The 16,597-nt window shown below is 34.2% G+C and overlaps 1 protein-coding gene across 1 annotated transcript in view; it reads right to left on the reverse strand.

The window, feature by feature from the left end:
• Positions 1–975: 975 nt before the first annotated feature.
• The window catches only part of ZNF804A (zinc finger protein 804A), a 316,589-nt gene continuing 300,967 nt past the window's right edge, over positions 976–16,597 (reverse strand). The window contains exon 4 of the mRNA XM_003921789.3: positions 976–15,641. Within this exon, the coding sequence (XP_003921838.2) occupies positions 12,398–15,641 (3,244 nt within the window). The 3' untranslated portion in view covers positions 976–12,397. The remainder of the gene's footprint in view (positions 15,642–16,597) is intronic.

Genomic DNA, 16,597 nt, shown 5'->3' on the forward strand with positions numbered 1-16,597 from the left:
ATAATATATAAAATTAATCTTGCCATAGAATTTTTCTTAATATTTTGTTTCATTGATAAATTAGTAAAGGGAGAGATATATTATTAAATGAAATAGAGTACATCATATAAATTTGAAAATGAAAAAAGTCCTGACTTTATAAATCATTGATAAAATTGTGACTGATTTTAATTGAATAAGTTATCTCTATCTAAAGAATGTTAAATAAAAGGGAATATGGACCATTTGATTCTCATAGCATGATATTAAGTACAATATATTCAACACATTAAGATTTTTGTGTGAATTATATAAAACAGATATCCCATATAAAGTTAAAATATTAGGCCTTTAAAAATGTCTCAGATTTCCTTATGCCTATTTCCACTATTTTTTTTTTTTTTTTTTTTTTTTGAGACAGAGTTTCACTCTTGTTACCCAGGCTGGAGTGCAATGGCGAGATCTCGGCTCACCGCATCTCCGCCTCCTGGGTTCGGGCAATTCTCCTGCCTCAGCCTTCTGAGTAGCTGGGATTACAGGCACGCGCCACCATGCCCAGCTAATTTTTTTTTTTTTTTTTTTTTTTTTTTGTATTTTTAGTAGAGACGCGGTTTCACCATGTTGACCAGGATGGTCTCAATCTCTTGACCTCGTGATCCACCTGCCTCGGCCTCCCAAAGTGCTGGGATTACAGGCTTGAGCCACCGCGCCCAGCACCTATTTCCACTATTATTCAACTAATAATTTTTGAACATATGAATACCTACAGTCTTTTTTCATATTGTACAGTATTAGTCTTATCCATGTTTCCTTATATAATTAGGTTTCCTCACATTCAACTGTATCCTAAAGGAAGCATGAATAATGATACTAAAGAAAAATAATTAATGTTATATTTGTTTTACTAGGAAATTTCCAAGAAAATACATAAATAATATTAATGAACAACATGGAACTGCTTTACAGAATTCAAGTTCAAAGGATATTCTAAAATACATTAAAACTCTGTATTAGTATACAAGGAATCCAAGTTGCACATAAATTAATTGATAACATGATCTTATACCTAGTCAAATCTTCATATAGAATTTAAACCTGTTTTTGTAGTTTTTACAACCATAGTTCTGTTTCTTTCTGCCCCTTATTAGGTATTCTAAAAAGCTTTGCGTATATTTTCTTGCCAACAATTCTCTTTTAAAGTCAATGCAGTATGGTTTCTAGGTCTACCATTCTTTTAGAACTGCTATATCAGACTCAACAGCAATGGCTTAGGTCATGAATGAAGAATGCATAATTCTCATTTACTTAAATACTTAGAGCTATTGGCAACTCTTAACATACTCTTTAACTTAACACTGTCTCTTGCCACCATTTTCAGGGTGCTATAATTTTCTAGTTTATATTCAAGCTCTATTGATGCTTTCTGTGTCCTCTGTAGTTGTTTCCTCCTCTTCCCAAGCTTAAATGCTGGTTGCTACTTCCAGGATCCACTTCTCTCTGTAGTCTATACCTGTTTTCAGTGGGTAATCTCAAATCTTGTAAGATTTTAATTAAAATAAATAGAGTGATGATTCCAAAATACATTTCTTTAGTATATATCCCTTTTGACTTTATAGCTGTATGATAGATTTTTCTTTTTTTTGTAGAAAGCGATTTACTTAAAGAGAGAGAAACAGGAGAAGGAGAGAGAAAGAATCAGCTAATTCTCACACTGAGTGGGAGAATCCAGAAAGATGGAATCCGGGAGAGGAAAGCAGCTTCTAAAAGAGTGTTAGGGATTAGAGAGAGACGGAGTTTAGAGGAAAAGACAGGCTTCCACTAGAGAGTGTGGAAGGGGACTCCAGAGGGAAAATTCGGGAGACAGAAAGACAGCTTCCACAAAGGGAGTATTCCTGGAAGGGCACCCAAACATGGAGTCTCTATAATAGATTATTTTTAAATAATCTGCATTTAATATGTCTTCAGAGTAGTTGAATTCTAGATTCCCTATAAAACTGATTTCCAAGGAGTAATGTGTAACTGTTAAGATATGCTTTAGGATACCATTAAACTTACCATCACTACTGTTGACAATTTGCTTACCAAGATTCAGATACATTTGTTCTCAGATCACTTTGTTCATGTTGCATTTGTTACTATTATTACATAATTTAATTCAGTGTTAAGTGAAATGATGAAATGTGAATATAAACAAGTAGGGTTTATTCCTTAGCATGCTTTAGAAATTCTAAATTAAGTTAGTTGCTAAATATATTATTTTATCTGTGGTGTGAGTATAGCTATATAAGATAGGATAAAAATAAATAATTTAAAAACACAATCTTAATTTTTTCAGAAATGTATTTAAGTCCTCAGTACATTTTAAATAAGAAATCCTAGAAGTCCATAGATAATTTGATTATGGATTATATAGAATAAGATGACCAATAACTTCAAAGGATTATGTAAGAAAAGATGACCAATAATGTTGAATAAATTCAAAGCAAATGCATTGGACCTATAGCACAATATTAGTAAATTTAAAATGCAACAAGAAAATGTGGGTTATATATGATGCTTATACTGTGCCTGTGTGCATATGTGCCTTAATGTGTACTTAACCACTTTCAGCAAGTGATAGTTTCAAACATGTTTTTATTGTTTTAGTTAAGAGTTTCTACCACAGGTTGAACTATTGATAAGACTGCTCTACTTACATATTGTCTAGGTCCCTCAAATTTCTCTTTTGTCTTTTTATTTTGAGATTATAGTAGATTCACATGAAGTTGTAAAAAATAATACAATATCCCATGTACCTTTGGTCTGGTTTCCCCCAATGGTCACATCTTACAAAATTATTGTATTTGAACGTGTTATCTTCCCTTCCCCAGCTTTTGTTCACTGTCTTCCACTCCTATCTTCTGTCCTGTTATTATTTATGAATAACCACATCAACCTCATTGTGCAGGCCAGAAACCTAAATTTCATTTGTAAATCCCCTTTTGCCTTCCTCCAAACTTCTCCTATAATATCAACCCCTACAAGAGTTATAGATTATCTAACCTTTTGATTATCCATATATTACTATTTCTACTTGCTAGCTGCAACTTGCAACTTCCTTTACTTTTAAGGTTCCTCAACAACCACCAATGAACACACACGTACAAATCCACTTTTATATAATCCTACAGATATTTCTAATCTGATACTCTCCAAGGGAGTTATTTACTTTGCTATTTAAAAACTATTAATGACTATCATTTTACACATAAATTCCTTAATGAGCTCTCTGACTTTTGCCTTCCTTTTCTCTTGCTCCATTTATCAAAATTTCTTTTTGTAATCTTAATGTGTCAGATGCTATCTCAACATATTATGTTTATTACATTTATTATATTACTCAGCCCATTTTATGAAAATTACCTATTTGTTTTTCAAAGTTCCCCTTTAGACTCTTAGCTCCTTGTTGATAGATTTTCTTTCTATTCACTGTTTATTCTCCAGAGCCTAGGAGAGTGCCTGGAACATATTAGACTTAAATGATCATAAGAGACAAGTTTGCCTATAAAGTCATTTAATTGAATAGGTGCCTCAAATATGACAATAGCATGGTTATAGCCAGCATGGTAATACATGGTTATATATTAGGCATAGTTTATCTCCTTCTCCTGAGCACTCATCAAACCTGAGGACAAGTGACCTTGGCTAAAGAATTATTTATTCAATAATTTACTAGAATAGTTATCATGCCATTTTTCTGGTATAACTATGTTTGCCTCCTTTATACTGGAAGACATAGGGAAACATGAGATTTATTGATGACGTAGAAAAGGAAGGTGTCTTATAGTTTTCCAGTAATTGGGAATTTTTTCCCATCTTACACTATAATGTACGTGAGATATAGTCCACTCCATTTCTTGACTGTGACTCTAGAAAGACAGAGAGTAGTGTTTCATTAAGGAGAAAGCATCCAGGAATTCCATGCACAACCATCAAGCACCCCTTGGGAGACGTGCATGTATGTGTTGTGTTCCATAAAGTAGAAGACTGTTAGAGAGATGAAACTCATCACAGACTTCCTGCAGACGTGGAATACAATGCCTCTAGATCTTTGAAAATTCACTTTTGTGAAAATAGGAGTGATAATGAAAATAGGAGGGTAGACTGCCAGGTTCTTCTCTGTTTGCTAGTCCTTACTGAATGATTTGGACTTCAGAACATTTGTTGTTTGCTGAAGCAGGAGTAAAAGTTTGTATCTCTCAAAATAGTATGAAGATTTGAAGATATTTTGAAAGGATGCAGCATACCTGAGGGCAAATGAGCCAGGTTAGGAACTAAAATATTACCTCTTTGTGAATGAGATTCTTTTTTTCTTTTTAACCAGGGAAAATCATACTCAGTGTCTGATTTAACATTTATACTCCCACTTTGTAATTTCTTCTTCTGCCTCAAAATGTCCTAAGCCATTAATTAAGAAAGCCACATACTTGTTTCTTTCCAAAGGCATTACGGGACAGTGTGACATAGGAACAGTGTGGCCTGCTTTACTCAACCTCTTGACTTTGACTGTAACAGGAGAGTAGCCTTGTGAAGGGGAGAATGTTCAGAAGTTGCAGGCAGTTGCTACCATATAGTACAATGAGCACTGGTTCCTGGGAAGGAAGAGAGAAAGCATTCAGTACTGCAAAGCAGCTTCCATTTAGCAAATTTTGAGATAATTTTCTTAAGCCACTTTCTCTCACTAAGTTCAGATCTCACATGTAATTTAATTTTAGATTTGTATGCTGATATGCTATAATGACTTATTTTTTATATAGAGTTTTGTTTTTGTATTCTATCCAAAACTCTCTATCTGTAGCCAATTTTTAAACTTCATTGTTAATAAAGTCTCATTCTAATAAAAATGGATAAAGCAGTTCTTAACATAGATGAAACCTCTAACAATTTGACAGTATAACCACAATGAGCTTTAATAGCTACCTCTAACAGTATCTACATGTAATTATACACAAATGCATTGCTGTAGAGTCTTTTCTATGCTAACACGTTTAGGCAAAGATTATCTATATGGAATAAAAATGTTATATTATGTTTGTTTAGCTATTTTAAAAGATAGTGTCAAGACAGTGTTATATATTAGCACAGAGGATTGGCAAGCACATAATTAATCCTTAGATACTATAAAATGCAATTATAGTTGCTAATGTGTAAAATATATTTAAAATATTACATTGTGTTTCACACTAGCTAAGAAATTGTATGGGCTCACAAAGGTCATGGTCTTAAAAGTTGCATTGCAGGACAGAAAATAAAAGATTTCACATCTCAGAACATATTAATATTTCTCCCATTGTTTTGTTTCAGTACAACTGTTCCAGGAATAGAAAGACATTTAATAGAAACTATAATCTGTTTGAGACTTATCGTTTTAATGTGAAGATTGATTCTCTGCCAACTGACCTAAGTTGAAGTAATAGTCCCTAGCAAAATCATTAGATTAAAAAGCAAGTTGAATGCAGTAAGAAGATTAATCGAAACTCAAAGCATTAATTTGAAATATAGTTGTCTTCAAAGATGCATAGAAAACATGGGTTTCAATTTTAAGGCATCTTAAATGTTGAATTTTTAAAAACTCAAATCTCCTTGAGTTTAAAATGTTATAATCTTCTCAGTCAAAAAAATATAAGGGGAATTGTTCAACGGGAGGATGATATGCAATATAAGTCAATAAGCATTTAGAACAAACATAATTTACTCAGATACAAGAGTTGATTTCAACAAGTTCAACTAGAAGAATCAAGGCACAGTGTCTAGGTTGCAAGTTTAAGCACTAGCAAGATGTTGTATTTATTAGAAAAAACAACAGGAACAAAACCCAGACAGCACTTAAATACTACAGAACACAATAGAGTGCCAACAGAAGCTAGGAAGGAACACAGGGTCTAGTCTTATTCTCAAGGGGAATGTGAACTAAGTAGAGTAATCAGGGAGCTTAGTCTATGAGAGGGTTTTCCAGTTAGAACCTAAGCAATTGCACTAAGCTACTGGAGCAAAAGGAAAATGATTACATGATTACTCAAGTTTTGCTTCTAGTTAATTGAATCTTGGTTCTTGTAAGGTCCAATAAAAATTCAGGTCTGGGTAGAGTTGTTGGCTATGGAATTAGAGATAGTAGAACCTATTTGGAAAAACCTAAAGGTTTAAGGTGAGGGCCGTCATAAAAACTCCTTTACCTAATACACGGGCCCTTTGCAAAGAATGTATGTTTTATGTCTATACCATCAATAAACATATTGAAAAAAGAAATAAAATTAATACAAAGTGAAATAATTAAAATAGTCTTAATTAATACAAACTCGTTATGGAAGGTAACAACACTAAACAAAGTATGCTTTGTTCAATTGAAATGTAATACGATCTATTTTTTAAAAATCTAAAATACATTATAAAATATTCTAGATACTGTGAAGAAAATAGGATAATAAAGGTATAGAAAAGCAGCAATTAAAACCAGAATTCTTTTTTTTTTTTTTTTTTTTTTTTTTTTTTTTTTAAAACAGAGTCTCACTCTGTTACCCAGGCTGGAGTGCATTGGTGCTTTTTTGGCTCACTGCAACTTCTGCCTCCCAGGTTCAGGTGATTCTTCTACCTCAGCCTCCTGAGTAGCTGGGATTACAGGCACCTGCCACCATTTCTGGCTAATTTTTTTGTATTTTTCAGCAGAGAGGGAGGTTTTATCATGTTGGCCAGGCTGGTCTCGAACTGCTGACCACTCACCCCAGCTTCCCAAAGTGCTGGGATTATAAGCATGAGCCACCACACATGTCCTAAAACCAGAATTTTTAAAAATAAAAATATTAATACTAGTTAAATATGTAAACACATATATTCCAAATAATGATTAGCACAAAAAGATACAATCGATAAAAATAATGAGGTTATTACAAAATAACATGTTGGTCCAAGTGTTGTGGGTTATTGTTAAGCTGATAAAAACAACAGTTTAGGAGATTAAAAAAGAAAATAAAACGTGATTATTTAAAAGTCACAGTTTAGGATATTAAATAACAAGAAAGCTGATTATACTTTTAGTTTTCTACTGGGAATTTCCAGGCTCAAGTAGATCCAGAGCTCACATTTTTGAAGGTTGTAAAATTAGGGCATGTGCCAGTCAAAAAATGCTTGTATCCATAAGTAAAAGTATCTTGCTGTAGGCATTTGGCTTGGAGAGCAATAACATCTTTGTGTAAAAAACAAAAAATGATCTCTTCCTCTGAACCAATGCCTGCCATTTTGGATGGGGTGATAGGGATGTAATCCACAAGGCTGGTAGATGGTGGCCTATATTTCAACCAAAATCAGCACTTTGGAACTAATTGCACAGTCTTTGATTAAAGCAGGACTTTAGGCATCAACTCATGATAAAAATACGTCTCAATCCTTTATCCAATTTTACTTGTGAGAGAAGGTAAACAGCTTATTGCAAAACTTCCCATAGGCAACATTCTCTCCAAGTACACAGAAGTGACAGTGAATTAGCTAGGCAAAAAAGTAGAGAGAAAAAAAGTAAATAAAAAGATGAGGAATGAGGAACACAGGACAGTGGTGAAATGCAATGTTGAATATAAATTCAATCTATTTCAATTGATTGATTAGTTGAAATTTATTATTCTATTGATTAATAATGAAATCTCAAACTTTGGATGGCCAAATTCAAGATTTTGCATGTCTGCTTTCCTTACTAGGCTCCAACATCTGAATAGCAAGTGTGTTCTATTCACATCTCTGGCCCTTAAAATTAGTTTAATGTCTGACACATAATAATATGTTATGTTTGGTAGCAAATATTAACAAATGATAGAAAGATGATAGACACAGGATAGATTACATAAATAATAAACAGATAGATTATACTTAGGTAGGTAGGTTAAGTTGATACATTAACATTAAGATTAATCCAGTAAAGTTTGTACCTTCCTCTTGGGCCAGGAGAAAGAATTAAAGTTGTGCTTTAATTTTTAGTAGTGGAGTTCTATTTCAAGTGATCTATAGTTTCATTAGAAAACTAAGTTCTATGTATTTAACTGTTTTGAAGCTTTATTTTGTTTTGAAAAATTATCTTTTTATTTAGGAGGATTTAGGACTTGTTTGAAGTAAAAATAGGTAACAATTCTGGAACCCTAGTACAGTCTTCATTGATTTTAATTATATTTTTTTCACTTCATTTTATTCTTTACTTAAAAAAATCTATTAAATGTTGACTATGTGTTTCATCCTACAGAGACTCAAAGAGCTCTCAGTCTAGTGATTTTGACAAACAAGGCAATATATTCAACATAGAGAATACTTTATAACAAAATGTGTGCTCGGCATGTTACAGAAAGAGAGAAGACAAGATGACATCTCATCAGCGAAAGAGAGAACCTGGGAGAGAATTCCTAAAATAAATTGACACCTTGAATTTTGGCTCTTTGTGGTTATCCAAGTGAAGAAATATGTAGGGAGTAAGGCATTGTGGAAGAGCAAAACATTTTTACACAAGCTCGAAGATTTAGATGAGTAGATTAGAGTGACTGGCCCAGAGGGGTGCTGGAAGAAGTGATCCTGAGAGACCAGAACCTACTTCAGCACAGATTTTACAAGACATGCTATGGACTGTGGTGTTTGTCTTGAGAATAAATGCAAACTCTGAATAGGTTTTAAAGTATAGAAATGTCATAATAAGACTATATGTTAAAAAAAAAAAGGGGGAGACTAGGAAAATGGAGACACTGATTTAAAACAGCAATTTAGCATATGGAAAACTACAAGCAGGAAAAGTGGAAAATACTTGAAAAAAAATTAAAGAAATAGAGCCAAAGTGGTTCCTTGATTGCTTTGATGTTGGCATAACCTGATGGTTTATAACTTGAATAATGATTTTATTATGATGACATCCACAAAGTTTACAAACACAGAAAAAAGAATAGATTTTGGTAGTATGTATAAAGTAAGATGATGAGTTTGAGTTTTGAGTTCAAATACTTAGAAGATACCAGGTTAAGATGTCCTGTGGAGAGTTTGATATAGGTCTTCAACTTATAAAAAAAAAAAAAAAATTGGAGAAAATGTGTAATTGACACATGCATCATAGTTGAAGCTGAGGATGAGTTTCCTTTCTATTACCCAATGTGAAACCTTTGTTAATTGGCTACAGTTACTTTCTACATTTAGGTTTCATTGCATTTTCCAAATAATTCATCCTTACAATAACACATGGTATGATAATGCCTGTAACTAGCAGACTAGAGATGGTGGGTAAGAGATAGCACTGGAATCATTTAAATTTCCAAAATATATAGGATGTACAACAATTTATGCTAGTAAAGAAATGGAATTTTTTCTCCAGGATACAACTTACAGGCACACTGTCAGCCAGCATCCAAAACTGCTTTCAGAGTATGACTGGCCTCATGGCTTGACTCTTGCTGCCATTAATATGGGCTTGCCTGGTGGTCTTCTAACAGCCTCACTGCCTAATGACACCTCTCTGACTTACCTGTTTGGTTGCTCTGGTCACTGGTGATCTTCCGCCCATTGGCCTGATTCCTTTGATTCTGGGGTTAGTATTGTCGGAAAAAATGAATATGTGTATCTCACCATTCATTCATTCATTATGAGTCCTTGACACCTAACAGATGCCCAGACCATGTAAGCAATATCTCAGCAAAGTATCAGAAAACTGGATGAATTGTTTATAATCAGACTGATTTTGACAGTGATTAACTAGATTCAAGTTTCTTGTCCAGACCTGGTATCCATGAGAACCAATTATTTTATCTGTCAAGCTGAGTTTTGATTAATCTTAACTGAGAACTCTTCTCCTCAAAGTTTTTAGAAATTCCTGTTGCATATCTAGCAATCAGGTGTATTCTCCTACAACTAAAAAGTTAAGCATACCTAATCATATCATTTAACAAACAAGAGAGAAACGGAATTTCAAAAACGTGAATGATATCATGGAAGAAGAAAAGGAGACACATATACACAAATGATGTCTGCAATAACGTAAAAAGGAGAAAGATCGGGAAACAAAAGAATTATAGGATTAAAACAAGAGGTAAGAGGTGAACAACCAAGATGATAAAGGATAAAAAGAAGAGGAAAACATGAATGTTTTAAAGTCAAACACTTGGTTTGGTTTTTTTTAACATCAAAAACAATTCTGCTTTGACAAATTAAAAACAAACTGGGTCAGCATTCCCCAGTAGATATCCCCATCTATTTTATCTTCAAAGATAGTTTCAAATATTTTGCCTGAGGAAAAATCATCCATTCCAATTTTAGTTTCCATGATTGAAACATATTATCTTACAGCATTTGAGATGGAATTGAATCCCTACTATTTTTATCTACTTATTAGTCAATTATTAAATGATATACTCAGTCTTTCATAAGCCTTTTTCAGGTGAACATTCAAATAAACCAGTGATTATTATGGCAAATATCATGAAAGTAAATGACCTAGATTTTTCTCTCTTATTTCTCTTACATAAGATATAATAAATATTGATTATTTTTATATGGGAACATACATTTAGGTCCCAAATTATTTAGGATAATCCAGTTTTCCATGCTAGACATGTGAAATATTTCCTCAGTACAGCATCATTTAAAACTTGCTTTCCATCCAGAGCAACTCAATTGGGCTCTGATACCCTGGATTTATTCCCAGGCTACTATCATGTGCTATCATTTGCACATGGTGAGGACAACCCACTTTAACAGGCATTTGTACTTTGTCTTGCAATGGTATGGACTGGGGAAGGTACAAGAAATGTTCTTGAGGAAAGTGTGCTATTTCTTAGTTCTCTATTAACTCATTGTAGTTTTAAGTACACATAAAAACACTTGAGTGAGCAATCATGCAGAAGTTGTTAAAAATAAAGCAGAAGCTGTAGTCTCAGCACTTTGGAAGGCCAAGGCAGGCTGATCACCTGAGGTTGGCAGTTCAAGACCAGCCTGACCATCATGGAAAAACCACATCTCTACTAAAAATACAAAATTAGCTGGGTGTGGTGTTGCATGCCTGTAATCCCAGTTACTAGGGAGACTGAGGCAGAAAAATCACTGGAACCCGGGAGGTGGAGGTTGCTGTGAACTGAGATGGCACCACTGCACTCCAGCCTGGGCAACAAGAGAGAAACTCTGTCTCAAATAAATAAATAAATAAATAAATAAACAAAGATAAAATAAATAAACCAGAATCTGGAAGAGTGATACAGACTTTTTAACTGTTTCTGGGTGACTTTTTTTTTTTTTTGAAAATATAATACAAGCATAACTACTAGAAATAGTTGCAGATAGAAGGGCTATTTATTTACTTTCCATCCTCCTTCCAGATTCTCAATTAAGAGTTAACATCCTTATACAGATTGTATTTATGCCATTCATCCCAATATATTATATAACAGACAGTGACGTATTAAAGTTAAACCTATTCCTTAATTCATGCCAACATTTCCAAATATTTCCCACAATAATTAAAAATGAACACAATAAATTTGAGAACTTAAACATTATAAGCACTTACATTGCTTATTTACCATTGCTTGTCTATTAGTCCTGTTCTAGAGTTCCTGGGGAATACTACATACTTTGTATATTTTTGAGCTATTACCCAGCCAAATACTAAAATTACTTTAACATGAATTTATGTGGCTTATTATCTAAAAAGGAGGCCAACTGTTCAGGAAATACAGTAAACTTTGGGCATAAGTAACATACGAAAAAACAGAAAACAAATGGACCCTCTGTTATACTATTCTAAAAGATGGTATCATAGTTGAAATATAGGTAGAGCTCCAAGGATATTTTGGTGGGCCTTGGAGATTCAGAGATTCCTGTGTATGAGAAAAGTAATATAAACTCAACACCTACTGTTACTATACATTCCTAAAACAGTGAGAACCAACTAAAAACAAAAGTTTGATTTACTTAAATAGTTAAACAAAAATTTATTGCAAGAGATATTTTTCACTGAATTTACAGTTTCAAGGAACATGGTACAAAACATAGTGCCATCAGCTTTGTCTAAACATTAAATAGTTGCAAATACACAAAGATTAAGAAAAACCCAGAGAGCATACTTTACAACATAAATTATAGTACTATAAATATATTTTATGTACATTATACATACTCTTAACACATAATTTTAATATACAGCATATATTGTATTGATTTTCAAACTATTCAGTGCTTTAATAGTATTATATATCAGAAACTTAGGGATTTATTTGCATCATTACACTTACAGTAAATGATTTCAAACCAATGAGGCCATGTATCAGCCAGTTTATTTCCACCAGTTAAATAGCCAAGTACCCACATTGATGAACACTTACGCATATAGCAATAGTTTTCACAAGAGTAGTTTCTTTTTCCATTATGGTGATGACTAGAAGAGAGGCTGCAAAGGGATGACAGTAGGGTGTGGGGAAAGCAGGGAAGGAAAGAGTGAATGAGGTAAAGGTGGGAAAGTCAGATGGCTAGGATGAAGAACAGAAGCTGGAATGATGGGCATCTGAGTAGGAGCAACAAAAGTTGGCTGGTTCCCAGGACAAAGCCTGGGTCCTACTGGTCCTACTGAGAGCTGAGGTAATGAGGTTCTGGTGAGAGCTGGGATTTGGGAAAGAAACTGTTGGTGTGGCTGAAGCACTTTAAAGGTTCCTGCAGCTGCCGCTGCAGCCGCAGCTGCAGCAGCCGCTGCAGCATGCTGCTGCAAAACAGTATGATGGATAGTGGTTACAGAGGTAGAACATAAGGACTGCTGCAAAGGCAAAGGCTGCAGAGGTGTGCTTGGGGGTGGGAGGCCAGCTGGAGGAAAGGTAAATTTGACCTTGTTGGTCAGCATGTTTGGCTGTAGAATGTGCTGGTAGACCTCACATGGTACATTTTTGAATTTGTCACTGTTTTCTAGTGGAATCAATAATGCCTGCTCCGGTAAAGCTAATGGAGCCAGGATTTGCTCAGTTGTTACAAAGGTATGACCACTGACATGTGCTTCCTTGAATGGTAATGGTGGTTGTGTGTTAAGGATTCCTGAATTATAACGTAGCCACTCAGTTGGCGTCTCATTCATCTTTCCTTGTGGAAGGGCCTCAGCCAATTCATAATGGCAAAGATAGGATTTAGGCTGTGACTGTCTAAAGTTCCTTCCAATGTTAGGCACCTTGAAAGGAATTTGCTTTTCATTAAGATTTATATTCTCACTTCTTTCTTTGTGTTCAAGCAAAGTACTGTCGATTGCTTCTTTTGTTGGGGCACTAGCTACATAGAGAGATGTGGTGGGATCATTGGAAACATCTGACAGTTCACCAGAAGTGGTCTCCATTTCTAAATGCTCAGTTTCACCGTTCGTTTCAGCAAGAAGGAGATTGCTAGGGTGCAAAGGCAGTTTGTTTCTTAATTGGTCTGTTTGTTCTGAGTTCCTTTCGACTTTTGCAACTTCTTGTGGTTTCATTTCCTCTTTTTTGTCTTTGCTTATTAACGTATCTAGAGGATTTAGGGAAGAATTGTCTTTCATGGGATTATCGGTATTTTCTTTGAGTTCTAAAGTTTCAAATCCAGGGTGGAATTTGCCTCTTTTTCTCCTTCGTTTCTTTTTAGGCTTGCAGGGAGCAACTGAAGTACTTGGGGGCCTCAAAAATTCTTCTGGTAAATGATTCTGTCTATTCAAACTTTCATCTGAAGAATAAGAATGTGAATGTTGTCTGCGTTTTCGATAGAATCTTTCTGATTCATTCATGACAGAATTGTAACCTCTTTTAACAGCCTGATTCTGACTCACACATTTCATATCATTGTGAAGAACTAAGCGTCTGTGATCCTGACTACAGCTTGATATTTTGGCTTTCCAACAACAGTAAGTTCTAGAGTATGTTAAATTATGTTTCCCAGAATGTATCATTGTTGGGTTTGATTGTCCATTTAAAAGTATTGTGCTCTTTTTACAGTGGTTTTTAGAGCTGATAGTATCAGAAGTGTTGCATTCAGTATTCTGTGTTTTACACGTTTCTTCATTTTCACTTAAGGATATGGATTCTGATTTGAGCCTTTTATCAAGTAACTGATGTGAGTCTAATAATTGCTCTGCAGCTAAATACTGCTTTTCTGAAATTGGTTCCAGTAGATATTTCCCAGCATTATCAGTGTAAATATTCTCTGCTTCCATTTTGCAGTGAGTTTCCGATTCTTTGGTTTTCTGTATTTGATGACGCTGACATAACTTTTTTCTTTTTTTCTTTCTTCTACTTTTATGGAAACAGTATTCATGAGTCTCTTTCAACCTTATTTTGTTGTATTTTTCATCTAGAGTGTGCTGTTTTATTTGACTTTTAGTAAAATTATTATACTTTTCTGTTTGTCTGATCTTACAGGAAATGTTTTTATACCTCTGACCCATATTCTCATTTTTTCCAGAATTACAACTACTGAAGAGAATATCATCAGCCAAAAGAGGAGGAACTTGGATGTATTTATCTTTGCTACCTCCAGTTTCATAATCAGTGAGTCCTTCTATAGATACATCCTTGCTATCTGAAACTACTCCCATACAAATGCCTTCTTGCTTCTGCTGAGAATAAAGATCTTTTAAGGGTGGCTTATTTTTATCTAGTTTATTGTTTACTTTACTAGACTTGAAGTCAAAACATAGAGGATTGCAGCTATAGGAAATTGATGGTTTAGTGGTTGTATAAACCAGCATTTCTGATGGCCACTGAAGAACTGTAGATCCGTGTTTGTTAAGCACAGGTACAAATGGCTCACATTGTCGTTTACAGAAATCTGTTTTCTTATGTGAGGTTATATTAACCTCTTCAGTATTTGAAGGGGTCAGTATCTTGGGACCATTTTTATTTTCAACCTCAGTTGTGGATGCCTCGTTATTCTTAACATTTTCTTCTGTGGGAGCTTGCACAGATATGCAATCATTAGACATGTCAAGAACTGTGGATTTATTTTCTAACAACTCAGAACTGTTACCACTCGCAGGTATGTCTTCATTAATAACATCTTCCAGTAGTTTTTGATCTGCTAATGGGACTGAATTTTGACAATTATCTGCATCAGAAGATAACTGAAGTTGAAGCTTACAAAATGAAGGTAATAATAATGTATCGTTTTCTTTAGAGACTTCTTTTATCTCTCGATTTTGAACAGTTTCTTTGTCTGTACACATTGCCTCTGGTGGATGAAAAGAGTTAGTTTTCTCCTCAGAACTCAAAAGCACATCTGTTGGTGAAGAATGTTGAAGATGACAAGCACTGGGGACAAATCTACTTTTTCTGCTAAATCCTTTTCCCGCTGAGGCATCATCATTGTATTCAGAGAAGGCTGCAGCTGAGGACTCTAGCTTCACGGATGCTTTTTTTGGAAATGCAAAAGAAAAGCCGATTTTGTGTCTGTGAATCCCCTGGGCTTGATCCCCAACTTGGTTATTTTTTGCTGTATCATTATTTGCGCTTTCTGGATCTGCAGCAACAGTGGTAGCATCTTTAGTATTCTCTTCACTATGCATCAAAGTGTATTTGAAATCTTGCTGGTTATTAACTGAATCCACAACTCTATGGGAAATGTCATTATAGTTTTCTCTCACAGTAACAGTTGTTGATTTGAACATGGGACCACTTCCAGGAGCACTAGAAAAAGAAACAAAAGTGTGTATTAAATAGCACACTTTTGAGAAAAAAACAGAAAAATATTTACATCTTAAAAATGTCATTAAAATATATTTTCAATTTTTTAAATATTTGTAACAGAATTGCCTTCATATTGTGTAAGTACTTTTACTCGTGCCACAGTATCATTTACTTATTGGTAACTATTCGGAATAACTTGGAGATACTGTCCTGATGTTCCTTTATAGCTCTTAAGAGCACTGTTGAGGATATTTGTATGCTCTCAACCAGTGCTTTATGACCAAAGTTTCCTACCTTCATGGCCTCTTCAGTGTTATTTTGGAGTGTTATATTCTCTAAGGTAAAATTACTTTTAATTCACAGATACATAACATCATTGATGCTATATGGTAAATATGACGAAAGTTCTAAACAAAACCCTTAATCATGACTTCAGAAAAGCTGAGAATTCAGTTCAACAATTCAATCTACCCAGCATTCACCAAGAGTCTACTGTAGCCCAATTGATATGTTGCAATGCAAAGGTAATTAAGAGATAGTACTAGTTTGATGAGAGCTTGAATCTTTTGAAATTGCTAGTCTCAATATTTAAAATTATCCTCAATTTACACATTATATCATAATGTACAGTAAATACAGGATAAAAGACAATTCACTTGAAATACAATTTATTTGGAATTACATTACACTGTAAATAGTGAGTTGTGATGAAAAAACCATACTGACAAACATACAAATATAAGAAACCCCTATATCTTATCCTTAACAGAACCATGTGTGAAAAAAATTCCCATGCTATTCTAAAAATTCAGCATTTTAGATGATTATAAGTGGACAAGAAAATTTTAGTTGGACATTTTCTTTAACCACTAACACAGTATATTGCTCCATGGTTTTATCTACTAAGTAGCAGAAAGACTTTCTGTTCCCATCTTTTAAAGCATATAATTAATGGA

Source organism: Saimiri boliviensis, chromosome 5, assembly GCF_048565385.1.
Source record: "Saimiri boliviensis isolate mSaiBol1 chromosome 5, mSaiBol1.pri, whole genome shotgun sequence".
NCBI lineage: Eukaryota > Metazoa > Chordata > Mammalia > Primates > Cebidae > Saimiri > Saimiri boliviensis.